Below are 27,999 nucleotides of genomic sequence, written 5' to 3' on the forward strand. Positions count from 1 at the left end.
AATAAAAAATAAAAAGTGGATAAAGTGTGCTGCGCTCATATTTCATTTTATTCTATTTTGGTTGATCATCTGGAACTGTATTAACACAGTCTGCAGCAGGTAGGGAGGGGGTAGTGTGACAAGTCCAACCAGTTATTAATCCGGTATCTTCTCAAGCAACGCTTGCATTAAAACTGAACTCCTTTTCCCACAATGCCTCGCTCCTGCGTGCACGTGTCACAGTTGCCAGCGAACCGGACCGAACGTCACATTCCTGCATTCCCTTTTTCCTGAGGACGTTGGAGTTATAGCTACCGCTAGATAGCTAATCCTCTCCCCCACTTTTTCTTTTTGATGAAAACACACCCATGACACGGCGGATTTAATCTCAGGAGCTGATCCCGGGTTCGCCAGGAGTCAGAAGCTCTCTTCGGAGGTGAGGATTTATCTCATTTTAAGCCGGGGTTGAAGGTGCCTTTTTCGGGTTGGAGTGCAAACAACCGTGGTGGTCAGATAAACAGTTTTAAAAGATGCGCTGGATTTGCTGCGAGTGAGCAGCCTGGTTATGGTCTGGCCTCAGCTGGCAGACCTGTTGATGCAGCACAGTTGACAGATGGTTAAAATATCGCAACGTGTGGCCTTGTTGTTTACTGTTGTAGCTACTTAATAACTAAGCTAACGTTAGCCCCCGGGGCTGGTTAGCCGCAAAGCTTGCGTCACCATTGTTGCCGGTGGTACGCGGGCAGACACGCGCACAGGGTGTGGAGGCGCCTCCAGATGTGTGTCTTTGTGTTACTCTGACAGGGACAATGCGGTGCAGTGAGTTGGATAACGTTGCCTGTAAAAAAAAAAACGTCCTGTGGAAGATGCAGCACTAGGCTAAAGGATGCACACTGTGCTAGTATCCCACAGACAGCATGGGCGTGGTTAGGAGTGCAAAAATAGAAGAAACAAATAAAAACAGTAGCTACGGTAATGATGGGTTCGGTATGATCAGTTTGGTTTCAGTAACGGTATACGTGCAGGACAGGAATGACCGGATCCTTTCAATAGATATCAGTTTGCCATGGAAAGCTGCTGAGCATGCTGCAGCTCAGCAGCCTGTCCAACAACAAAGAGAGGACCACAGCTGCTGCTAGTCTGGGCAGGATAGACCGAATCACTGCTACACTATGACTATACATATATATATATATATATATATATATATATATATATATATATATATACTGTAGGATGTGACGTATCTTATGAAAGTTGAAGCAAATACAATCAGTTGTATTTGTTTTGCATAATTGCATAACTTGAATGAATGCTAGAGTCATCTTGTCATTATAGGAGTTGTCTGTAGGAGTCCCGCCTGCTGTTTTTTTAAAATTACAGTCAGTTTGCTCAGAACATTCCGGAGATTCCTGCTGTTCAGATGCTGATTGGATCAGAGAGACTTTTTAAAGGAATGTTTGCGTGCTACCACGAGTCACACAACAGAGACCCTCCTGAGCTGAAAGTGACGAGATCTGTCACATTTTTATGCAAAAAAACAAACAAGACCAAATGTGAATGAATTATCTTAAAAAGACAGCTTTTTCAGTGGAGAATGGCTTCGTGAATTAACCCAATATTCCCGCTGCTGTAGAGGCATATGCTAATGAAGTATGCCTACTTGTAAATCTGGGTCTGCCAGTGTCTGCATTCATTGTGAAGAGATGTTTAACTTAGCTTAGTGTCTGCCATTAAGTCTACCCAGACTGATCAAGTCATTTGTGTCAACTTTTGTAAACATTGTACAGGAAAACCATGTGTAGATAATTACAAATATATTTTTTAATGAATTGAATATTGGTAGATGGAATGTAATCGACCTATCATCGGCTTAGACATAAGCTACTTGGCCGAAGTTATCCCCAATATGAAGAATCTTTGGGGAAAAAGTGCCAGTGCTTGAATGTGTGCCTACGCTTGCAGGACATTTTAGGATATGTACTTAGAAGTGTATATAAGAAACCACTAAACATGTAGACATCCGGTGACACCGCTAAATAGCCATCAACTACTTGATCTAGAAACCTAGATAATATGTAACTTTGTAATGACTTGTATGCTCTCACTGCTGCACAATATATAGGACTTAATCATGTTGTTTTCTTGTATCATTTTCACAAAGGTTCCTCTCCCATTAATCTGATCTAATCTGTGGTTTTAGGCTCTGAAATAAGACTCTGATGAATAGAAACGTACGAGTGTTGCTGATGTTTAAACTTGGCCTGAGATACAGCTTCATTTCGACCATCTAAGCAGAGTCAGTGCCGTGTCATCACCCCAGTGATGTGCCGTCCCAGCACATATGACCGCTGCATTGACGTGGTGAGTGATTGAGACGGTGAACTCTGCCCTCGGAGAGGCCGAACGGTGTCTGGAAACGTTAAAGCTACAGCTAAGACGCGGGGGTAGTGTTGTGATTCACATCCAGGTGTGTGCGTGTGCAGTGTTTTGAAGAATGTGGAGGAGGAGCGCGCAAAGCTGCGTGCTGTGGAGAGGGTGTGGAATGCCTGCAGTAAACTGGAACACCCTGACTCAGCCTGCGTAGCACAAATCTAGCCCCAGTGGGAACTGCTGCTCATTACGCTGCCTGAAATGTATGGATGAGTGAGTGGGGGGAAAACAGACAGGGAGGAGGACGACACCATGCAGGTAATGGTTGAGGAATACATACAGAAATAGCAGAAGGCCTTTAGCTTAGCGCAGGAATGCAGAGTCGCTCTCTCGCAATTGCTCCAGACCTATTGTCACAGTCTTTCTATGGCCGACATTTTTGTTCTCGGAGTTACTTGTTTTGTCATCATCACACGTGTTCAACCCCCAACCAATAATGGCTGCTGCAGCTCTGTTGACGACGAACCTTTTGTTACCCCTCTTTTGTGCTTTTGTTACCTGCACATACATGTTGTGAAGCCCGTGAGCTGAATTGCACACCCTCACTTGTTTGCCATGGTTGTGTATGTGGATCCGGACAGAATAGCATTGTTGGGCTCAAGTCATTGTTGGACTTGGGTGTCCACAGTACTGCACATGCCCATTGGGTCACTAAAGGGGGACAATGGGGCTATTGTTTTAAGTGACTTGCCCCCCCCCCCCCCCACCCCCTTCTGGTCTGTTCCTCTAGATTCAGGTCATTCAGCTCAAACTGTATGAGTAAACACATTTACTCACAGCAGCTTGCTACAGTGAATGGGAGGCCAGAACTACTACAGACTATTTTTGAAGTTGGGTTGCAATTTGTCTCTAAACATATTCCTTCAATTGTAGTGTTGTGATCAACCTTGCACCTGTTGCTGCATGTCTTATGGGGACATCTTGCTGAAAATTACAAATATTTTGTTCATTCTCCAGAAGAAGAGAGGCCACCCAAATCTTATACCGGCACTACTCTCTCCAATGATAGTTTACAAAATACTAAAGGACACCATACAGAACAAGATTCAAGATTCAAATGTTTTATTTGTCACATGATGCTCATATAATATGTCCAGTGAAATGCGGGGTAGCGTACTCTTAAGGCGGTGCAAGAATGGCTAAGTTGTGCATCTGCAGTCGGACATTTAAAGACAACTTTAGAAAGATTCATTTTCTTTTCTCACAGCTGACTTTCATGCATCAATATGCCTACATAGTATACATTATACAAATAGCTCATATTACATTTAACCTCTCTAAATAGACTACTCTAAATTATATTTAAACCCAAGTGTTAGTTTGATAAGCCAGCCAGTCGGTAGTAGACCAGATCAGGAGAATTAGCAGCTCTCGCGCTGCATGTGGTGAGAACGTTGACTTGGACTCCCACTGGGGAGACTTTGTCTCATGATCTGCTCTGTTTGGGTTGTGGGGATTATGGTTCTTAGCGTTTGCTTGTTGTGTAACCATATCAAAGGCTGCAAATCACTGGTGGCTCAGAGCTTGTTTTACTTTTATTATGGTACATGTTTTATTGTTTTACTGTGCCGCGCTTGGGTGTCTAGTCTACTGTAGTGCTTTTGGAGCCCAGGGCATAATGGTTTAACATCGCCTCGTTGTTGTTTGGCTTTATGTTGCAGTTTCATGCAGAGCTGACTTCTTTATACAAGTATGAAACTTGAGAATATTATTCCAAAGTCGTAGTTCAATCAGACGAATGTTCATGACAAATAGCCCCTATGTGTCCCCATTAGAGTTGAGCTTGTTTCAGTGAAGCAACACTGAAAGAGAAAGAATGAAGCCTATTCCTCACAAACGAAAAAGTAAATAATGAGTTAGTCCAAGAAAAAACACTGGACATTGCTATACATCGCTCCAACAGTTGATGAAATGTAACACTCCTCCTTCAGCGGGCCTGGGAATGTGTGAACTCACCACCTGAACTACCTACCGTGTGTCCCGCACTGAGTCTAGTTTCTCTGAAACAAAGATAAAGATAATTGCATCATTTGAAAGCTTTTGTCGCCCCAGTTTGTGTGCACGCATCGGACTGTGTGTCAAATGTGTGGATCAGCTGAGCAGGGAGGGATTTTGCACGATATGTCATGATGACAGTTGTTTCTTTTTGCAAGTAATCAATCTATTCTCTGTCCTGAAGTACGGATTTGTCTCCGCCTGTCAAACAAAGAAACGGTGTGCTGTCCAGTGTAATGCTGTCTGTCCGGCCAGTTCAGTGTCAACCCGGACGGTGCTGGGCTTCAGGCACAGTCTTCCTTTTACTGTCGTACATGCTGCTTCACATTTTACAGTCTTGATCTTTCTCTGCTGATAACCTTCTCTGTATAGTCATGTTGAATCATACTGTGTTCCATTTCCAAGTATGGAGAAGATCAAATTAGATATTTTAGAAAGAGTAGAAGTAAACTTGTGTTGCATGCTGATGCACCATTTCTTCAGCTACAAGCACAATGGTGAAGCTAAAAGTGTGGCAGGCTGTGTTTTGTTGGAACAGCTGGTAGAATTGAGGGAGGGAGAGCGAAAGGGTGGAGACAGGAAAGAGGGGAGGAGTCGGGGTTTGTGGGATGGATGGGAAGGATGTAGTTCGAAGGGGAAGGAGAGTAGGCCAGACAGGCAAAGATAGAAAGAGAGGAGGCGGGGTCTCACACCATCATGGCCCATGTTGCTACAGACAGGCCAATGCTACAAGCCACCGTCAGGTTAACCCACGAGAAAGGGTTCTCTGTGTGACGCCGACTGCAACTAACTGCTTCATCAGCTAAACCTTCGTCTGCCTGACCGACTCGCTGTCTTGGTCTGCACTTTTGGTTTAAGGCTTAAGTTCTCCCTCATTCTGGAGCTGCAACAATTCAATAAATAGTCGGTCCATGGAAAATCTACCGGGAACTATTTGATAATAGAGTCCAGCTCCTCAGTTGAGAATATTTGATGGTGTTCCTTGTCTTCTATTATATTACACAACATATTTTGGGCTATTTGACTGATGGTTGAGCAAAACAGGGAATTGGGATAATGGAAATTCACCGCGATCAACTTGTTGTGAATGTTTCCTATATCGTCTCATCCCTAGCTGTTCCTTGCTTTAGTCCCAATGACTCCTCTCCTCTCTCTGGCACCCTACAGGGACGAGGTTTGCTGTTTCACGTTGTGGACTCTCACATGAACATATTTACTTTACAATGTCATTATAGTTAGGAAGGCAAACTTCTGAAGATCATTGATGTTTTGTTGTTAATGTGGAAGAAAGTAAAGCAAATGTAACCACCACCTAAAGCAGATTTGGAGTGGTGTGTTATGAAACACAGCAGGACAGAAAGGACTTTGAGTCAGGTCTATGACAAAGAACCAGTGTTTACTCTGGATATTGGTGGTGATGATGATGATGTTATTCGGGGTGACTATAATGCATACAGGCCTTGTGATTTGTTGGTGCTCCTGCACAGTAAGCACATGAACTAATATAAAAGTGTCACACAGAAGCTAAAATGAAAAAAAAAATCCTAAGTGCCCAGACAAAAAAGACAGAACTAGAGGAGTGTTGCGTTAATGGACGGGTCAATACAGCTGTTGGCAGCAGCTTCCCCTCAGGCAGTAATTCTACACTACATGTCAAGGACAAGAGCAGGACACCTGACTGAGCTGCAACCGCCACCAATATGCATCAAACCCATCGTTGCAACATCCAGTCTGCTATTATTGAATGCTTCTCCATTCATTTAAACTGTGTAGTAATTACCCAATATAACTCAGCCACTAACTGCAGCCTCAGATATTACCGTACCGTTCAAATGAACGGGCAATTCAGTCTGATGATCGGGCTCGACGAACTAGAATGTGGTGAGAGCGGTCTGTTTCTGGGCGGAGCCGGGACAGATGTTGGTGTTTTGCGACATAAATGGTCTGGTTTTTAGGACGGCACATGATCTCGCAGGAAGAGGCCACAAGAACTGGGCCAGTAGTTCAATTTGAAGTTTTCATATGCTCTCAAATCATCATGAACATTGAAACACAATTTAGATTTGTGTATCTCGCAGTTTATACTCGGAATAAGTAGTGAACAAAAAGGAAACTAAACTTTCACACGAAGATGAAATTAGTGCACATATAAGTGTGCACACATGTGTATATGTGAGCCCATACATGTACACTATGTGCATATACAGTACAGTAACCCGTGAGGTTTTATACGTCACATGTGCTGGTTGTTTAACAAATATTGTCTTCAAGGCAGCTGGTCCGAATCTGAGCGCCGATGCTTCTGTAGCCCGCTGCCCGCAACCAAAGGCCAATCAAAGCCCTAGCAATATGTATGGATGGATTATGCTATTGACATGTATGGATTATGCTACAGTAAATCAGATTACGACATGTTGACCCTGGTACATAGTATGCAGAGATTACAGCAATGGTCCTAAATGTACAAGAAAGCACTTCCCTTACCGGCCGTCCTTGAGCCAGAGACTCGTTCAGGTTCCGGTCTCCTGCTCCACAGGAGTGCTATCCTTTAGTTGACCCTGAGGCCTGATCCTCCAATGGAGCACTTTTCCTCTTGGTAATACTAACTTAGTAGTTGTAAACATGATTCATAGCATTTATGGTACTAAAAAAACAATATCAAGTTGTGTTTTTGTTCTGTTGAAATAGTTGTTGTGATCTATTTACTTTGTTGTGTTGTTGATGAGATACTACGTAGTTCAGGAGTTGCTGAGATCAGACGTGATGAAGCAGAAGAGTAAACTGAAGGGAGTCTTTAGGATATAGCACTTCTCCCCACCCTGGTATTAGAAAGCCCTGTAGCACCAAACCAAAGCAAAGAGTTTAAACTTTGTGGCGCTGACTTGTTGCACAGGGCTCCCCAGCGAGTCCCCAGGGCTCAGCAGATACCATTCTGCGTGCTCAAGGACAATAAATCCTCTTTGCATGGCTGTGATCAAGCCATGATGTAAAGGAGCTTAGTAGCAACAGACAGCCAGGCAGGAAGCTGCTTCCCTGCTGGCCACAGATCAGGTGATCACACACAAAACACAGACGGGAGAGAGAGAGACAGGCAGGGACAAGGTGGAAAAACAAAGAGGGTGAAATGGACATGGGGAGGTGTGTGAATGGTGACACCAGAGGGAGCTTGGACAGAGAAATTAGCAGAGACTAATCTGAGGTTTTTCAATAGATGGATGTGGTGTGAAAACACAACCCGAGTCTGCTGTAGGACACTCTTAGCAGTGCATGCATATGGATGTTTGTTGTCAGCAGTGAGGTCATGTTTGTTCTTTGAGTGTTGGGAAGTTGAGGGGAACCAAGGTGAGAGAAACGCAGCATTGTTATTGTTGGTACTTAAAGCTGCAACTAACGATTGTTCTCATTTTGGTTATGCAATGACAGAAAATTGTCATAGTAATTTACTGTAATATGAGAAACGAAAGTATAACATCACATTTCAGAAGCTGGAAATGGAGAATGTTTGGTATTTTTGCTCTATAAATGATTAAAACCATCGATTATCAAAATGGTTTTCAATCAAGAAATTGATTAATCTAGTAATTGTTTCAACTGTACTGATACTGTTGGTGTTGGAGGTCTTATTGTAAACACAGGCCAGCCTTGAGTGCTCTAACATCCCCCTGTATCCTTCTCTTCCTCCCTTCACAGGTCACTTTCCTCCTTCCCTCCCCCCTCCTCCCCTCCCACCTGTCTCAGCTCTGGTTTGTCATGGAGAACTCTTCGGTGGCGTCTGCATCGTCCGAGGCCGGGAGCACGCGCTCACAGGAGATAGAAGAGCTGGAGCGCTTCATTGACAGCTATGTGCTGGAGTACCAGGTGCAGGGGCTCCTGGGAGACAAGGCCGATGGCGACTTGGACAACGGGGGCAAGGTGCCGCAGGTCAGAGCGTTATTACATTAATGGATGACATATGCTCCCATAAGTCCCGTATCTGTAGGCAGCAGTGATTCTTTTTAGTGGTTTGTATCTTCCAGAACAGATAGGCGGGGTACAACCTGCATCAAAACAGCTGCCCTATCGTTGTAATGTGTATTTAAACATAGACAAAGGTGGAGGTACGTCCACAAAATACTGCAGCTGGAGGAAAAATACCAGAGACACTAACAGTTCTGACTGTTTATGGTGTTTGTTTACATGTAAACAAACCCCCCTTTTCACAAATGATGGCACCCTCTCCACCTATTTCTTCCCAACAGTGGACAGATGACTGCAACAACAAGAAAGATGGCAGCTGGACGTCTTCACGGGGGAGAGGCTCAACCAAGCCAGTAAGTGTGTTTCCTCCTCAAAAAACTAATCTTGAATCAAATACGGTCTATAAGGTCTTGATCATAGATCGGTGTGTTTGGACAATACCGGAGGAATAACAAACGTGACTATTGGGGATTCAATTAGTTTGACAGATAATATTTGATGCAGCACATTTCAGAAAATGTCTTGTTCATCTTCTGAAGACTGAGATTTATTCTTCTTACACAAGAAACCCATGTTGCTAGTCCAGGGATGTTGCTAGCTACGAGTCCTGCCTTTTTTTTAAATTATAACCATATAACATTAAACATGAGTTAACACCACTGCTAGTCTGAAGAAGCTATGAGAGTAGTCCTAGTTTTACCCCATAAACGGCTGCAAAATATTCATAAACACTACTTCAGAGTATTTTCGGTGAGTAAACGGTGTTTACGTGTGTTGAGCTTCCACTACAGCCCTGATTCTACTTCCATGTTGTTGTTGTTGTTGTCCTCTTCTGTGCTCATCTAGACCCTCTGGTCGCTGAAGCATCGCTTTGATTAGCGCGTAGGTTTGCTCTGCTCTCTCACTTCTGTATGTCGGTGTAGCCTTTCCCTCTCTGTCAACTGCTCGAGTGTGTGATTAGAAGAGACTGTAACACCAGCCGAAAGCGATCGCCACCGCTCGTCGGCTCGCTTGTGGTTGCTGAAGACAAAGTATGCTCTTAATGACTAACATGGGATGCTGTGTGAGGCTAGAGCCGGTAATGAAATAACCCTAAATGAATTATCGGCCGGTGTGTGTGTGCTGTACAGTGATTTAGAATATTATTGCTCCCCAGAGATTCATTGGTATGATTCACTAGGAAGTGAAGCGGTGTGGGTGAGAGGTTCAAAGAGCAGTGAGCCAAAAAACAGAGACAAACATGTGGCGACAGCTCAGCAATCACAGTGCTGCACTATTCTCTGTGCAAAAGAACACAACACAGGTTGTTGTTACTCTCCTAATGTGCTTTTAAAGAAAAAGTTTAAAAGCTGTAGAAATGGCACTATGACAGAATTTAAAACAGGTTTTTGAATGAAACGGAGTACACAGTCTTTTTCTTTTTATTCCCTCTCTCAACTCCACAGGACGAATGGGAGCACAGCAGCAACGGCAGCACCGGGTCCCGGCCCAGTTCAGGGTCCAGACCCGGGTCCGGCTCACGCTCCGGCAGCAGAGGCAGAAACAACCAGTTCACAGGCCCTGCCATGGTACAGATGCACCTGTGTTTGTCTTCTACTGCCACCACATTCCCTCAGTGTCCCTAAAAAGATCACAAATCACATCTGCAACGTATTTTACTGTTTAGGGGGCACATGAAGATCAGTTTACTAGTCTCAAGGAGAACTGCTCAAGCCTGTGGAAACAGTTTAACCTCAAATTTTAGTTACAAACTGGATGTGTGGCTTTTGTAATACGAGAGCATTTACCAGGCAAAGAGGGTCTAATGGTTAACGCTATTGAGGCACATTTGGGTGTAGGATCCAACGGTTTTTGGAGCATGACCCACACTACTACTAAAACTAACTCTCTTAAAGAGCAGTATTAAAAGACAAAAAAATACTATGTGCATTGAATTTAGAGCCTCTTTAATTCGTACTTATTTTTATTGCACCCGTTTATATTTGTAAGTGATAGTTTGGTAAGAGGTGTTAAGTAGTCATACTGAACATATTTTCCTTGTGTGTCCTGTAGAACGGGAACAGAGACGGCTCCCTGGACATCCTGGGGACAGACATATGGGCTGCCAACACAATGGACTCACGCGGGTAGGTGTATGTTGTACAGCCCACTGGGTCTGGGCTCCAGCCACAGTTTCTTGAGGGTCACATGACTGATTCAGACACACGGTCTTCTCGCGGATTCTTTTGACTCTCTCAACCTGACTTTGCTCGGCTTATCCACAACTCTGTTTATTCATTTGAGGTCTTGGAAGTTTTCTCTCCTGGTTATCCCAAGACAGTATGTCCCAGCTTCTGTTCTTCAAGGCCCCAGATCACTGCTGAGATAAATCGTGTGACTAAAATAATATATATATTTCAATATCCTATTTCTTACTTCTTTTGACTTATTCAAGTGAGGTCTGTGTGAAAATCCTTCTCAGCTTTTTCTAATGATTTGTCAAACAAGAGCCAGACCTGTAACTTGCAGGAGAAAGAGAAAACGAACGAGACGGTAATCAAATTCACTGGAGGGGAGAACTGGTTGCCATGGTAACAGCTACCTAAGATCTGAGCACACGGGTGCCGAGAGGGCAGTGGATGATGTAAGCAGCTCTCTCCCTCCACGCAGGGCCGAGATGAGGTCGTTGCATTGTATGAATATTGAATTAAAAACTGACATTGATGACTTTAGTTATGAGTCATTTCTGCCAAAATCTAGTTAAAAGTTCTCACCGTGTGAAAGCAACGGCCGTGCAAGTGAAAGTGGATGTAATTGTTTTTAGCAACAACGAATTCATATTATAACACTGCCTATTGTCAAAATACCATAATATACAGTAGCACAGATGCATATTTCTTCAGTTCTCTTTGTCAAAACTATTGTGCACTGTTTGTCTTCATGTTCTTCTCTTGTCAGCCAGCCTCACCTAGTGGTGACATAAGTCTACTGTAGCACCACGTAGTCGGTGATTCACAGAGCCTTTTATTAAGTGGAGCTGCCTCACCAGCTCCCAGTCTCTGGTACCGAGGTTTGTACGAGTTACCATGCATCAACACCGACCTTTCTGCCAAAACAGTTTTGATTAATGGGTATTCAATATTCCTGTTTGTGTTTTTGTGAGTGCTCCTCTTACGAACAACAATCCTAACCAGTCACGTACTGCTGCGCACCGATGAGGAGTTACTAATATTTTAAACTAAATGTGATCCCACAGTTGTGGAGCGGTTTGCTTATGTAGCTGAGCCGCTGTCAATCAAATCTGATCACAACCAAGAATCATTTTCTTTTCTTTCCTGTGTTCAAAATGTAGAAGATGTCTTGTACTCTTTCCTTAAGCGTATGCGTGGATACTGTCTGTTTCTAACCTTACATCTCTTTGTCTCTTGGTCGTAGAGGTGCTGGTTGGGACATCCAGCCAGAGAAGCTGGACTTCAGCCATTTCCACAGAAAACACCTGAGAGGACTACCAAAGCACCTGCCACACATTGACAGAGAAGGGTAAGCGCTCTGTTCTGCTGGTGCTGCTCTACTCATCCCATATTATCTCAGTCATGCCGTTAGGATTGTCTTCTGTCTCTAATGAAGCCCGTTTGGATCCACCTGTCATCCCTGATGGTTACTTCCTCTCTTTCAGGATGAACAAAAACAAGTTTGAGGAAGATGACGGTATAGACATGAACGACATAGAGAAGTTTCTACCCCATCTGCATACTGTGAGTCACTGGTTTTCTCTCTCTTTTTTTTTTTTTTTAAGAAAATGCCTCTAGATAGTTTTCTCACTCTGGTTATTTGTAAAAGCAACCCTGTGTAGTTTTGTAAAGCAGTTCTTCTGCACTGATGAAGTCAACAGCAGACGTCTCTCACCAAGACAATAAGCTGACCATCAATTAGCTGGTAGAGAGCGACCCCTGTTGGCGTGAAGGAAGAAATAATAAGTGTATTGACCAGAGCAATGGTGTAGTAAGGTCCTAAATTACCAGAATATGAAACATTTTGGCAAAAAGGAGGAAAATTCATCTTGTGTCAGTTTTTGTCTGTTGAATAACAATCAATTCATGTAAAATCAGTCTGTATAGATTTCTATTTCTGTTATGAATGAGACTGGTTGATCATAAATGAACATTTGGGGACATCTGCTGGTCAGATGCTGAAGTGAGCTTTAACGAAGTGCTTCAGGGTGTTATACTGACCCCTGTTGGTTAAATGTATGTACAACATTTACACCTCAAGCCAATAATGTCTGCAGAAAAGTTAAGTAGGCTGTTTGTTTCTGAGGCTTTCTCTGTCCGTTTGATACTTCTTCAACAGCATTTGAGCTCAATTTAAAGGATAGATGCATGTTTCTATCTTAAACAATACTTAATTGCTCATATATACTCTGAACAAGAAGAAGAAATCCCCCCCGTTTGTTTCCTTGCTGAACTTCAAGGTGATGTGTGTTTCAGCCCGGGTGACAGAATTCATTCGAGGTCGCCGATGTCGACCTCTTCTCTTCCTTCCTTGCTCTCTGAGCCAAAATGTCTTCCATAGTGTTTGAGCCGGTGCCTTCCTCTTTCCTTCCCCTCTTGGCTGCTGTAGCCAAACTACCTCTCATATTTATTTATTTTACAGCCAAGACGGGCCTAGTTACGCTACCAAGATGGCTTCCTCATTGAATGGCTCCCGAGCCAAGATTGCCGTTTCCCGTTTATTCAGTCACAGCCAAAAGAGGGGTCGGCTGCGTTCGTCCGACGAGCTTGGGATCGGATATGTGTGGGCACTGAGCTGGGGAGTGATTGCCACATTTTCTCTCCCTCACATTCCTTAGCTGTTTCTGACTTCATCCGTCCTCTCACGGTCTCTGTCTGTGCTGGGTGTCATGCCCTGGCATCTTTAAAGTTTCCCCTAAACCTCTGCCAGGCGGAGTCATGCAGCGGTGATGCCAGGCCACCGTTTGTTCTCGCTCTAATGAGGCCATCCACCGACGATCCCCTTATTGGTCTGGGATAGCCCCCAAGACGACTGTGAGGGCACTCGTGTTGGTGTTTTCCACGTTCAGGGCCAGTAGTAGAAACCGCACTATAACATAAATAACTGCAACCACATTCAAATTCCCGTTGAACTGCATCGGAGTGGTTTGCAATCAAGAGTACGGAGGAGTTATTAAATGTCTAAGTTGTTTACCAGTATCAATATCGACATTGAGCAAACGTTTTTATTATACGTGCACAGTGCAGTGCCACAGTGTTATGGGAAAGTATTGGATTGGTGTATGGTGCATGACTCAGATCAGGGCAGAAATCCCTCACAAATCACACCAATATTGGACACGCCATGGAAGTTATGTTGTGTGTGTGTGTGAGAGAGAGAGAGAGAGTTTGTTTTGTGTTGTAAAATGTTTGTACGATGATACTGCGGAGTGTGCTGGCTGTCTATGTGCAGTCTGGCTGTGAGGATTCCTGCTGCCACTTTCACTTTCGCTACACGTCCGTCCTCCTTACTGTAACCAACACGGGGGATTTCCATTTGTGCTATTACAACACATGACTGGCTGTCATGTCTCACTCTTTAGCTTGTGTACCTTTACTCAAGTACTCTACTTAAGTACGAATTTAAGATACTTGTACTTCATTTTTATTTACTTTTCATTACATTTCAGAGAGATATTGTACTTTTCACTCCACTACATTTATCTGACAGTTATAGAAATCATTACTTACTTTACAGATTAAGACTTTACATAACAAAGCAAATAATAAACTCATAATAGAATACAACACATTGTCACCTCATTGCTGCAGAAAAAGTACTTTTAACTGTGATATGTTCAGTACATTTTCTGTCAATACTTCAGCACTTTTAGTTAATACTTAGTAATGGAGTTACACCTCCAGTTAGTGTACGGCAGGACAACGTCACCCAAAGTCTCCGTCTACATTCGACACTTCCTGTCAACATTCACTTCCCCTTTCCATGAGTCGGAATATACTTACAAATAGCCCTGGGATCAGGGAAACATCTTGTTTGTTTGTGTGTGTGTGTGTGTGTGTGTGTGTGTGTGTGTGTGTGAGAGACTCTATGAGAAAGGCCTTCCTCCTTTTGCCGTCATATTGTGCTGCACCTCTACCGGCCTCTCTGGAATGTCAACCTGCACATACAATAAGTCTGCCTTCACATCCAGCCTCAGGTTGTAACGACGGAAGCATTCAGGGGTCAGACATCGAGTATGTAGCTGTAGGTGTAGGTGAGGTATCACATGGATTCTGAATAACAGCACAAACAATGTTACAACAAAGATACAGTAATAGGATCAAATATGAAATAGCGGTAAAACAAACAAGAATAAAAAAACAAGTCATTAAAACGTGTTGCTTGGCCATTCCAGGTGGCCTGGAAACTCCCGGTGACATTACAAGCTGTTGATTTGACGATATAAACAAGGGTTCAAAAGCAGAAAATCCTCCGCTTGGAGAAGCTGGAACCAAAGAATGTTTTGTGTTTTTGCTTAAATAATGACTCATAAATTAGATTTAATAAATCCCCCCCCCCTTCTCAGAAAGTACAGAACTGGCGCGTAGCGATATTTCCCCCTGGAGACGGGAGATCGTCGTATCCCCTTCTCCTTTCCGTCCTTCATGACACAAACTGTACGGCAGCGTGGACACTCGATCTCACTCACACGGTGTTTGGCGTCATCGACATGATCGTGTCAGCCAGCATGATCCTCCGTGTTGTGACAGCCACAGCGCTTGTGTTGGTATATTTGGCCGTTCCCGTACCTGAAATATTATCAGCAAACGTCTGTACATCCACACATCAGCAGCAAAGTGATGCACACACACATCTTTCTGGACCCATTTTGATAAAATGTTGCGTTTGATCATAAGACTCTCCCTGTGGGAGTTTTCTCATCTGAAATAGAGTGGGTGCTTCTGTTTCTGTGTGACTGTTGTGACCTGATGTTCTTTCCCGTGAGGTGATTTATTGGCTCCGTGTTACCAGAGTCCAGGCAGTATCCATGGGGCTGTAAGCAATGTTATCAACAGCATATGGCATGTTTAAAGGAGAGGTTTAACATTTTGGGATATATGCTTATTTGCTTTTCTTTCCACAAAAGCGAGAAAGCATATTTCCCAAAACTATTCCTTTAAAACACGGCCATAGCAAACCAGTTTGTAGCAGGATACAAGTATATATTATACATTCAGAATTTTATTTCAAAGTGATTCACATCAAGGGTTTTTCTCCCACTCTTGTCAGTGATGAAATTAAAAAAAATGTAAGAATGGAGGGCACCACAGGAGGAACAGAAGGTTAGGGTTCGCCCGAGCAGAGAGGGAGAAACCGGCCAGTCATTTTAGGAGACATCCGGTCTCTGATCCGGGAACAAAGCCATCCAACAGTGGAACAAAGCCGCAGTCTGGAGCTGAGATATCACAGACTGGTTGGCCCCTCCGTCTGGAAGTGTACGTGCCGCAGAGCAGGACTCCAGTTGAGAAGGGACACTGGGGGTGGGGTGGTCTTTTATGGGCGGTCTGTCAGCTGTCAGTTTGTCTGAGACCTGCATTCCACTCATAGCATTTTACTCACACACATTTATTGTTCCTGTATGCTTCTGATCACCTCAAACGCACTGCTGCGGGTCTCTTCTATCATCTTTTACCTCGTCTCCCTCTGGTTCTTCCTATTTGCTGTTTCCTTTTTCCTATTGTCTTCTGACTGCCATCATTACGCTCCGCCCCCTTCCCCCCTCCCTTCTCCACTCATGCCGTCCTTCACTCCTCTCCTCCTCCCCTCCATCCTTCAAATGTTGGTGGGCAGCAGAACAATATCCAGGGGGTCATGGTGACCGGCAGCCCCCTCCCTGTGGTCTCTTCCTGCTATTGTTCCTGGTCCTACTGCTGGCTTGGCTCCTACACTCTATTAGCCGCACACATACTAACTTAATCACCGCTGTAGTCCGCTCTGCTCTCGCCTCAATCACTGGAGCCTTGAGAACGTGTATGAAAGCAGGATACCTTGGAAGATTAGTTATTTACTCCACACAGTGACTTGATCTGTTGAATTTATCACATCTGAAAGACCGTAAATATGTACACACACACACACAAGATTAACCAAATGTATTCTAAAATGATAAAGAAATGCATTGTAAAACAGTTGACGATGCGGAATAACGAGGTTGAAAATGAGGATAAATTGCTGTCATGCACCTTCCCCCCCCCCGTCCTGAACTGATTTATATACTTGGCGTATAACTGCTGCGCTAAATCCCCAGAAACAAGGTAACCTCCAGCCTCTGCCATAATGAAATTCATTTTCTATCCCTAGTATGTGTTTATGATGGGCTGAGTGCTGTCCACAGTGTCAATTTATGGGGATAATATAGAGTTTCAATGTACAGAGCAGCCAAAATGTCCTCACAAGAATAGGGGTCATTAGTCCGTCCATCAAACCCTGTACGCACACAAAGGATCAGGTTGTGCAGAGAAGATGAGGCGCTGTCAATGTAATGTAACACAGAGAGCACATATGATTGAAGTCAGTGTTTTCGGGAGGGCTATAACAGCTGTAAGCATGTGAAACCTGCTGCTGCAGCAGTGGTTGTCGCATGATTATATTTCTGTAGGGTACTACAGGTTATTTTCCTCTCTTTCTCTGACGCTTTGATCCCACAATGGCTCCCCCCCCCCCCCTCCCGAGTCCTTTGATCTGCCTGTCTATCAGTCTCTGCTCTGCTGTGGCCGCAGCCTCAGATCACTTATTAAATGAGACACGGATGCCAGGACCTCACATCTTTTCCTCTTTATCACCGATCGCCCACCATACCTGACTGTGGCGGCTTTAAATCTCTTCTTTCGGCGTTTGGTTGGCAGGCATCAGCTGCACAGCAAGTTGCATGAAAGGCCTAAAGTGGGGATCGTGAAACACGGAGCAAATCTTTTACTACAGGGATTTTACAGAAATTTTTATTTGATTTATGACTTAAGAGCGCTAGACACATATCGTATGGTATAGCACTTCCTATCGCCTGATTCCGATGGTAGGAATTCACTTTTCAGTCACTCCGTAGCGCTTATGAATCCTAAAATGTCACTTTTAATTAATCTAAATTGAACACAGATTTGAGTGGTTTCTGGGCCCCAAATCGGAGATCGTAACTTTAAGGTAAATGCCACTTTAGTGCACTGAAATAGAAGCACTGCATTGTCTGGATACTAAAGAATCCTGCACTCAAAATTCGAGCAAAAATATTTTGTAGCACACTGATTATCTCTACTGTGTAAGGAGTTAAAAACCTTTAAAAACAGTCCTAGTTAATAGTTATAAGTAGCTGTGTCTAATGGACAATACAAAAACAAATGGGATGTTATTCATTTGGGCTTGGCAAGACGGCAAAACGTCCAAATGATTTCAGCCTATGTATTTCAGCTGCCCTCTCTGTATTTTACATGCTTGCTATCTTGTATTTACAGTCGCTCTCTCTCTCCCCCTCTCTCTCTCCCCCTCTGCTCTCAACGACCTGTCCTGTAATGCCACCCCTGGGGCAGTTTTAAATTTATTGCTTTTGGCCGAGGGCCCTCGCAACATAAATAAGCCGAGAGAAACAATGGACGGACTGAATGAACATCATACTAGAATTGTTGCTCACTGGAAGGGGCCGGAAGACGTGCACTTCACTTTCTATGCTATTGCAGAGAAACTTCTATAATCATCGTTCTCCGTTTCTATTCTTCATATTTCCTTCTCCGTTGGCTTTTCTCATTTCCTTACTTTGCTCCCTTGGTACTTATACCCCCTTTCACGCTAAAGCGACGTCATTGTTATGAATGGATCCACAATGGTGTCTGACCCAGGTCAACGACCTATCTGGCAAAACCATCGGGGGAAAAAAGAAAGTCCTAAAATTGAATGGCTAACTCATGCATTACTTTCAAAGAAGATATCTGTTGTTGCTTGGGAGCTACGTGGCAACGTGGTTGTAAAAAGGACACATCCTCTCTTTGAGCATCCTCGGTCGCCTCCTTCAGTGACCTGTGATTTCTTTTCTGGATTGCGACGTGGTGTGTCAACTTCCTCTCAATGCAGACGTGCACACCCAAGCACATAACACAATGCAGACATGAAACACCCCCCCCCCCCCCCCCCCCCCAATCAGGGTGGTAAAGTTTAAACTTGACAGCAAACCACTTTGTTTGTTTTTTTTGGTTGTTGGGTGAGCTGTTGGCTGTTGGCACTCCGAGTGACAACCGAGACTTGCTGTTGAGAATTGCTCTTAATGCTCGTGCGTTACGGTAACTTAATGTAAAATAGACGCGTGAACACATGTCAAGACAAACGGGCTATTGCCGTACACTTTGTCTCGTTATTTTTCTGTCGAGATGCTCGAGGTGACAAGTTGTTTTATCATATTTTGTGTGTCCTTGTTTATTGCCTTTGGTTAGAACGAATGCTTTACTTTTCAGCCCTGCCTCCAAGACAGAAAGAATCTAACTAACTAACCATATAACTTACTCCACTCGCTATGTCATCTCTAACTGTCTCAGTCAGGGATGTAATGACCTCGAAGAAAACATTGAACATATTCAACTGTCATGGATCTGAAGTCATCATCATTGGTCCTAAATCCCTCAACTAGCACATGCTCCCTCCGTGTTGACAGCTCCAGTCATTTTCGTTCTGTTCTTTCCTTCAAACTTTACATGAATCACGTTGTCAAAACTGTCTTTTTTTTTTTTATTCAATCAAAACACGTCCACATCCGTCCTTTTCATCGACTCATTAATCTCTTCAATGGTCTTTTCTTCCGGACACCTCCAGGATCCTGCTCGGCGACGACGGCCAATCAAATGCATTCAAACACACACTGATGCTATATTTCTTTGTAGCGCTAATGGGGTAATTCCAGTGTTTCCCTCGTGCATTTTGAAATGGAGAATAAATTGACTTTCTAGCGTTATAAAAGCATGTGTGATGGATGCTCGTAGATCTAGTACTCGTAAACTGAACCCCGCTGGATAATATTTGATATTCTCTGTAGCTGTAGCAACATATTCACACCGCCCCTTGCGATTTTTGATCGCAGCTCTATTTTCAGTCTGAACACTACTAAAGACAGATGATGGGGTGGAGAGGTGTTTTCCCGGATCACTCTCTTAATCCACATTAGCATCTGAATACACCGAAATACACCTTTTAACAGTCTCTTAATAATTTATTTATTATTCAATTAATTTAATCTTGATAGTCTTTACTCTTCCAAATATAAATAACACCACGGACAAAATCTCTTTCTCTGTCCGTTTCTATCTGATCTCAGTCTCTTTCACAATTTACACCCCCCCCCCCCCCCCCCCCCCCCCCCGTCACGTCCACAGGGCTCGCGCTGCCTGCCATGAGGTGAAGGGTCTCCTGGCTGGGGACCAGGAAGGCCCACGCCTCCCTTTGATCTACCCCGCGCTGGCTGCTACCTGCCGATAGCATATTCACACGCACACGGCGCTCTCCCTTTCAGCCACAGAGACAACTCTACATCTCTCGCTTCCTCCTCCTCCGGTTCTGTCTGATGCGTTACAAACTGTGCACACAGCTGTGGGTCTAAAGCTTCTCTCTAATGCAATGCTGCTGTCCATGAAATGCACTATTTTTTTTCTTATTTAGAATATCTTAGTATTCGGAAAAATATGACAACTTAAACGGTTTTGGTTGAAATGTGTGGTGTGCATCATTTCACCGTGTGCGCGCGCACGCTGTCATCTGGTTACCATTTGAAGGCAGAATTGCAGCTAATGATATCCTAGAGGAAAACGACAGTAGCTAAACATGCAACAGTTCCTCCGTTTCTTTCTCCACCTACTTTTCCTCCCTGTCAGGCGGTCCTTTGAGTCTGGGGGAAAAAAGCAGATTTTTATAGATATTAATACTTTTTGGGGTTTAAACGTAAAGTCTCTGCTCGAAGTAAAGCTTTGTTCTAGCAGACAGTTTGTTTGCCCCTTTTCTGGATATTACTGTGCCACATGTATATAGAGTGCCCCCCCCCCCCTGCACGCTCACACACACACACACGCACACACACACTTTCTGCCTCTCACATCTGGATTCAATCAGAATCCAACAATCCCTTAGCAGCCTCTCTAAGAGAGAAGTAGGTTAGAGCAGCAGTTTCAAATAGCAAGCAACCTCATTAGAATATCTACAGTGTGAAAGTCTGAACGTACAAAAGAGAAAACCAGAGAAATCTATGGACACACAAATATTAGTACTGCAGAACAGTGTATGTATCGCATCTAAATGACAGTGAATATGTACACATAAACATGATCAATCAAATAATTATTTGTTTTGGTATACAGTACTTTTTATCTAGAAAGGAAGAAGTAGATTGTACCAAGAGCCCCACCTCCCTCTTTACAGACTTTGGTCACCTTCTTGCACACTGCATTGGGTTGCGAGTTTGGGGAAATTTGGGGCTTTTTGCTTTGCATCAGCCTGCAACAATTTGCTGTACAGCACACACACACGCGCGCACACACACACACGCTTCCCTGATCTCTGATTGACATTGATGTTAACTGACACAAACTCAATTTATACAGTGTACAGTATCTGCTTGTAACATGTTGTTTTGTACTCCCTATGCACAGCAGTTAGACACACACACACACACACATTTATGCAACAGCTGCCATTGCACACTGTCTGTCGACACGACAGCGCTGGTCCTGTAGCCACAGTGATGCTGAGCTAAGGGCCGGTGTGCTGTTTCATTGACAGCGCTGATGTTTAATGAATGGTTTTATTTCTTTTTCACAGGAAGTGAATTTATGTAAAGAATACATTCCATGATCATATCATATACCACGGCCACATGCCAACAAAATGTATATAATCAACTAAATAAATAAATATATTGTTTATTGACCTGAATAACTCATTATGGTCTCGCTCTTCAGGTTTTAATATTATGTACCTGTGCTTGGCAACATCTAGTTAAACAGGAAGCAGTACTTTGCCCGAGGCTGTGCCGAGGAGTTTTTAAATTCTGAGAAATGAGAGAAATAAATTCCACTGACACCTTGAAGTCTTGAAAAGAGAACAGTGCTGCATCCTGCCACGCAGTATTATTAAAAATGTTTTTTCCTGCAGAGATGACGTTACACAGCTTTCTCTCTCACACACAGGTGCCTCTCTGTCTTCCTCCCGCTTTCTGTCTCACACACACACACGTTAGCTCTCTATTATAGCTGAAAATTGAAACGAATAATCAATATTTGATTAAATCGTTGAAGTTAATCAAATTTATCAAGAAGGACCAAAATATAATTTGCTGGTTGCAGCTCCTAAAATGTGAGAATTTGCTGCTTTCATTTTGATTTTGAAAATGTCACCTCTGGGAAATTATAATGCGGATTTTGTTTTACTTGTTTCTGAAAATTATAAGTGAATAATCAAAACGAATTAGAATATTCATTAGGGGCAACCCTAAATACCAACTCTTTCTCTTAGCCTCTCAAATTTGATAAACCACTTCTCTTAATCTCATTCTGTGCCGTAAATAAGATGCAATTTTTTATAATCATTAAAATGTTTTTTAAAGAGGTCTAGAATTAAAGAACAAGGCTATAATTTGTCTATTCTTTGTTAAAAGCAAGCACTTTATCAACTTCTGCATGTGCAGTGGTGCAGAATTCCGTCGATACTTTCCACAAAGTGATCAGCTGTCTCCTCTGTGATTTGTCTCCAACAGGTCTTCCCCCCCCTTCTTAATGAGGCTGAGATCGCACACACCAAAAAGCTCTTCCGACGGAGGAGAAATGACCGACGGTAATGATGCATGCAAGCTTTTGCACACACGCATGCCTACCTCAGTAAGAGGGAATGTTTTTGCTGTTGATGTCAGTGCACAGCCAGTCTTATAGCCTTCTCTCCCCCGCCAAAGCAACGTCAAGACAGGAATGCAGGCTCCACACTTCACTGCAGACAGGAAAAATAATTTTAAAAAAACACTGAGGCATTCAAAGTTTTATTCAGTCAACCGTGTTTGCCCTCAACGCTTGAGCTTTCTTTCTTTTTATGACTGACTATGCATTCCCTCGTCGTGCTTTGTGACATTTAACCTCGTTAACGTCGTCCTCCTGTCCCCCGAACTCTTAACTCGGACGCTCAATTTCTTTATCCTGGCACATCTGCTTTAATTGCACATACTCTGAAATCTAATTTCACCCAAGTCTGACTTCATTGAGACCACGTCCTGAAGAGAAGAAAACAGCCCCCCCCCCCCTCTCTCTCTCTCTCTCTCTCTCTCTCTCTCGTTCTCTCGCTCCCTGCCCTGATGTCACTGGAAAACCGTTCTTCAGTTGCTAAGAGACAAGCAAAGAGAAAATATTTGGGTTGTATTTGTGGTTTAAAAAAAGAGGAAATTTTAGCTACACCAAATGGACAAAAGCACTTTCATCCTTGTTTTTAAGTGCAGAGAGTAATTGGTTCTGTCATGCACTATTGTGTTTATGTGTGATGGACGCAGCGCAGGCCTGGCAAAAAGATGGGAACAACAATATAAACTTGGACCAAAAGCAGTTTGCTTTGGTTTCAGTCTGTTTGTTTTGTGAGCTGGAAAATTAACCAGAGGCCATCCTGTTTTCTTGCACGCTTCCAATTAGACTCTGTCAGTGCGTTACAGTTCGTATATGAGGGGAGATTTCACATACATGTGTGTGTGCGTGTAGCTGTTGTATACACGTGTGTGTGTGCGCGCGTGGAAAAAATATTCACGTGGATACTTCACTCGTGTCAGAGATGGTGACTTGCATCGGATCAGCTGCACATTGACCAAAGATTTGGACCGCTCTGTTCTACAGCTTGCATCAAAGCATACCACTTTACCAACACACACACACACACACACACACACACACACACCCAGCCCAACCCTTGTTCTATCATTGGGAACAATTGAAAAATGTGAAACATACTAAAACGTAACAAGACACTGCCTAGTATGCTCGAACTGAACAGAAAGAGTTAAACCTGTGATTGAGGGCTGACCAAATACGGAGAAATGTTGAGCTTGAAGGCGGATTCTTAAACTTGGATAAAGCCAATTCTTATCACAAAGTTGAATAATTTAGTTAATCTGAACCTTTCAACCACAAGAAATGAGAAATTCAATCTCTTTGGACTAAAAATGTGTATTGCTTTCCGCTCGATGACTCTTGAGTGATGAAATTAGACTTGGATACTTGGACTGAATATGTATTTTGCAGTGACTTTTGATATAAATATCCCAACAGGCTATGATGTGAATCCAAAATTGGCAATTCATATTAGTATTCATCTCTGATGTGGTTATATTTTGGGGTAACATGCAGCCTGGGGAAAGCCTTTTAACCTCATGCCCCCTTAAACCAAAGAGTGCTGTACTACATGTTGCTCTGCTGAGATGGAGAAAGCAAGAACCATAAATATATGTAAGAAAGGTTCATCACAACTACGCCTGATCCAGAGAAGAGTATAAAATGTATTCGCGTGTGGAAACGTTCATATATTTTCCTTTATGAAGCTTAGCATGTTTGCCCATCAAATACATTCACTATCAAACCAGCTAATCCTCTTATGTCTATGTTGTCTCCAGGTTCCCAAACAGAACAAATAGCCTGTGGCGATGCATATTAATTGTAATGAGATACCTCATAAATAGTCATATATATTTCGTGGTGTACTGTCAACACAGCTGGGAGAAGAAAAGAGACAAAGTATGAAGGAAGTGATGATGAAATATGGAGATGAATATTGATCATTTGAATACATGTACAAAGCTTGAGGGTTGTATTGAATAAAGCACCAGAAAGAGAAACGGAGTGAGACTGAGAGATTGAGTAAAGGAAGAGTGTAGGCTGGCTGCGGCAGGGAGGGAAAGAAAGGGGAGGTAGTGCATGTGTTTCTACTTTAGTATGCACGTCAAGCAGGGCTGAAATTAGTTGTGATTTACTGGAATGTGCTGCTTACTGCTCTCTACTCCAAAACAGAAAAAGGGGCAAAGAAGAAGCTAATATGCTCCTTCTTCTTCTTCTTCTTCTTCTTCTTCGCTTTCAGGCGCTAGACTTAAATCTGTCCGTTTTGCGAGAACAATTTACTCACAATTGAAGAAAGATGATTTAACACGACATGCCATCCAGTTTCCCACACTGCTGTTATTAAGGGATAAGTAAACAAATGCTTAAATGTGAGCTGTTGAATTGAGAGGGATAATTCTTAAGAGTCTGTGGCACAAAATGTGTTTAATGATGCATTGTGTGTGTGTGTGAAAGTACAAGTACACGGGAGGTCTGCTTGTCTTTTCTGCCTCTGGCCACGGAGATTCAAAGTTATTGACTGCAATCTCTTAATACATGCATGCGCGTATGCACACACATTCAGTCAGTTCCTGAGATTTAGAATCTTAAAACTTGTTTAAAATAGAGTAATGCTCAGTCAGGCGGCCTGAGACCCGTCTCCCCACAGTCCATTAAAGCCGCTGTGTTGTGGCCAGCATGGAGCTCATGCCGAGTTATTGACTGTCTGGGCCTGCAAGCTGCTCTTCCTCCGGGCCAATCGATTCGCTGGTCTGGGTCAACCAGTGGTCCAATGGATCCACGAGTTCTCCATCCACAGCAACAGCCACGATCAATCATCAGTATCCTACCACCTCTCATGATCATAACTGCCAATTCATTTCACATTTTGAGTTACCACTTCCTGTAGTTCTCTGCATGTTGTTTGAATGACGTAGTAATCAACCTGTAGTTGTTTTTTGTTGCTTGTTTCCCCTCTTTGCTGCCGTGCTTGTTTGTTTTGTTTACCTCCCCCTCTATCTTTTATGACCTCCTGTCTTCTCCTTTCGTGCTGTCTCCAAAAATTCCCTTCCCTTTTCCACAAATTGATCTGCCACTTTACGCCACTCTTCATCCTTCCACTCGTCTGCATTGTAGCACGCCCTCCTCTCCTGCTTTTAGAGCGGTTGATCAGTTCATCCGAGACCAGTTAACCATACTTCTGCCCACTGGCCCCGGGGGAAAGCGGCAAGTCGCAGCCAGGTCAGTGACAACATGAACCAGATACCGGGCACAAAGGTGGACCCGGATATGTTTTTTTCGGCATTTGATTTATTCTACTGGACACAGCCTCGGCATTCAAAGGTCAGCTGATAATTGTTGAGGCAAAGTGTACGATTTCTTTCATTAGATACTTGAAAAGCTAAAAATACAAAGTAGGTAGGATGGAAATGGAGTGATTCGAAACAGGGGACACAGCCAGGCAACATCGAACACTACTTTAAATCTGATTAATACCGTAATGTTTGACTCATCACTTCAACCCCCCCCAAAAAAAATCTCAGTTTCTCATTTGATTAGATGGTCGATCGCGGTCACAGACTAAGTAACGAGTAATTGTGAGATGAAATTTCATCAGTAGCCCCCCCGTCATTTATCCTTCATGCAAAGATCTCCCCGGACAGCCAATCCGATCAACACTCGCGCTACCGCAGAGCTCGGTCATTAAATATGATTAACATTTCATTACTGTCTCGCTTTTCACCTGCCAGCATCACCGGAAGATCAGGAGAGGAGCTTATAAGAGCTGAGCCTAAACTAACAGCTCGTGTAAAGATCAAATTGATCGTCAGATGAGTGAATGTGGGTTAGAGAGAGAGAGACTCGAGTGTCTCTGCAGAGGGTGAGATTTTATAATCTTCTTTTTAAACTTCTCAGTCATTAAATGAGAATTCACAATTTCTGTCAGTCAATGTTAAGCTATTGTACTTTATTTTATGATGAGGTAAAACATTGGTTAAACAAATTAAAACTTTAATAAGCAGCTTTCTAGTAATTAAAAGTTTGCTGTAGAAAAACAGACATTGAAGGATGCTGACAGGGGGTGCCTGACGAGTGGGTGTCCCCCCCCCCCCCCCCCCCTCACACTTTTGTGCTTTGTAGGAGCTCAGTTTTTGTGTCGGGCTGATGAACACACGACCGAGAGAGGCTCTGAGTATTTGCATAGAGTGGAAGGCAGGCTGTTGAGTAGAGGAGAGGAGTCAGAAGATGAACTGTCTGCCAACCTCCCCAGGAGAGGGGAGAAGAGGGGCCAGACACGACTTAAACTAAATGAACCACAAACAAAACCTATAAATAGCCTCCAACGCGTTCTCTGTGCTTCTGCCAGCGCACAGACGCACACATTCATATGTACAGACCGATGACAATTTAAAGAGAAAACAACTCTGGCTTTAACTAACAACTATTTTCATTACCAAAGTATCCACTGATTATTTTCTCAGTGAATCTATTCATTATGTAGTTAGTCAAATTTCTAAAATATTGTGGGAGACGATGCTCCTCGCAGCTTCTCAAGAGCCCCAATCTGACGTCTCCAAATGTCTGACTTTGTTTGAGCGTCGTGGTCGTCACACCAGCATCCTTTTCGGTTTACAGAGACGCTGCAGTAGCAGTTGCTGGGAGTAGTGAACCTTATTCATTTTGGACAATATCAAAGAAACATGTAGGAATTGCAGTTATTTTCATTATTGATATAGCCACCAACTATTTTCACAAAGCTGTAGAACTGCCCGTTACAACAGTCCAAGGTGACTTAATCATCAAATATTCTGTTTTGTCCGACCAGCCGTCCAAACCCCAAAGAGATTCAATTCACTGCAATGCAAGACACAGAAGAGCAGCAAATTCTCACATTTGAGAACCTGGAATCATTATGTTTGGTATTTTGTTGATGACAAATCTGCTGTACGGCTGCGTCGACTTCATCCACATTGTTTCTGTATTCGTCATGAGTGTTGCTAGCTAGCGATGGAGGAAGATGCTGCCTCGATAACTCAAACAGTTTGACTCACAGAGGAAATGTGTTTATGTTGTTGTGTTGTGTCTACAGCACACATTCATCGGTTGCTGGCAGTTCTTTTCATCAGGCCTCAAACTTAACAGCTGAAATGTTTGTTGAGCAGAGAGGGAACTCTTCCATCTTTTTAAATATATTTTTTTATAATTTCTGCAAAGGAAAGGTCAGTTTATTTGAATTTTGCGCGCACAATAAAGTCCAGTATCTCTCTCTGCCGTGTATCAGTGCTGCAGTCTTTCTGCTGAGATGTGTTTGACCTGCACATACGAATATATTAAACTTCTTTTAAGCCCAGAGAACATTTCCAAGGTTGTTCAAACATTCATTTATTTGGGATGGAATGTTTTTCAACCCTTAACTTTTGAGTGCCATAGTGACACACAGTTCTCTTTCACGAGGTAGAATAGTTTAATAGTTTATGTGCTTTTGTAACGCAGTCTCAAACATGTCTGACCTTTTTCATTCACCTTTCATTCAATTTTTTTGTCCAAAAATCAAGCTATTGGAAGTCGGTTGAATTAATAAGTGCAAGGAAGGGCTTTTGTGAGGAACGATGAAAACCCCACGCTGCACAACACTTGAACAGCGTTTACGAAAAGTTTCCTTTCTTCGCTCGTCAATCCAGCGTCCTCGAGGCTTAAACAGCTCCGGTTGATCTCAAAAGATTTCGCTTTTGTGCATCTTGTTTTTTCTATATCAAAGAAACCTTGCGTCTTGTGTTTAGTCCTGATTGTTGAAATCTCTTTG

The 27,999-nt window shown here is 43.2% G+C and overlaps 1 protein-coding gene across 1 annotated transcript in view; it reads left to right on the plus strand.

The window, feature by feature from the left end:
• The first annotated feature begins 234 nt into the window (after window positions 1-234).
• ctif (CBP80/20-dependent translation initiation factor) overlaps window positions 235-27,999 on the plus strand; it is a 41,582-nt gene continuing 13,817 nt past the window's right edge. Inside the window, exons 1-9 of the mRNA XM_076087460.1 lie at window positions 235-415; window positions 8,098-8,328; window positions 8,646-8,717; window positions 9,810-9,932; window positions 10,417-10,490; window positions 11,779-11,883; window positions 12,020-12,098; window positions 22,112-22,188; window positions 25,356-25,436. Of these exons, the coding sequence (XP_075943575.1) occupies window positions 8,158-8,328; window positions 8,646-8,717; window positions 9,810-9,932; window positions 10,417-10,490; window positions 11,779-11,883; window positions 12,020-12,098; window positions 22,112-22,188; window positions 25,356-25,436 (782 nt within the window). The 5' untranslated portion in view covers window positions 235-415; window positions 8,098-8,157. The remainder of the gene's footprint in view (window positions 416-8,097; window positions 8,329-8,645; window positions 8,718-9,809; window positions 9,933-10,416; window positions 10,491-11,778; window positions 11,884-12,019; window positions 12,099-22,111; window positions 22,189-25,355; window positions 25,437-27,999) is intronic.

This window comes from Anarhichas minor, unplaced genomic scaffold, assembly GCF_050575085.1.
Source record: "Anarhichas minor isolate MPS153535 unplaced genomic scaffold, ASM5057508v1 ptg000002l, whole genome shotgun sequence".
NCBI classification, from domain to species: Eukaryota; Metazoa; Chordata; class Actinopteri; order Perciformes; family Anarhichadidae; genus Anarhichas; species Anarhichas minor.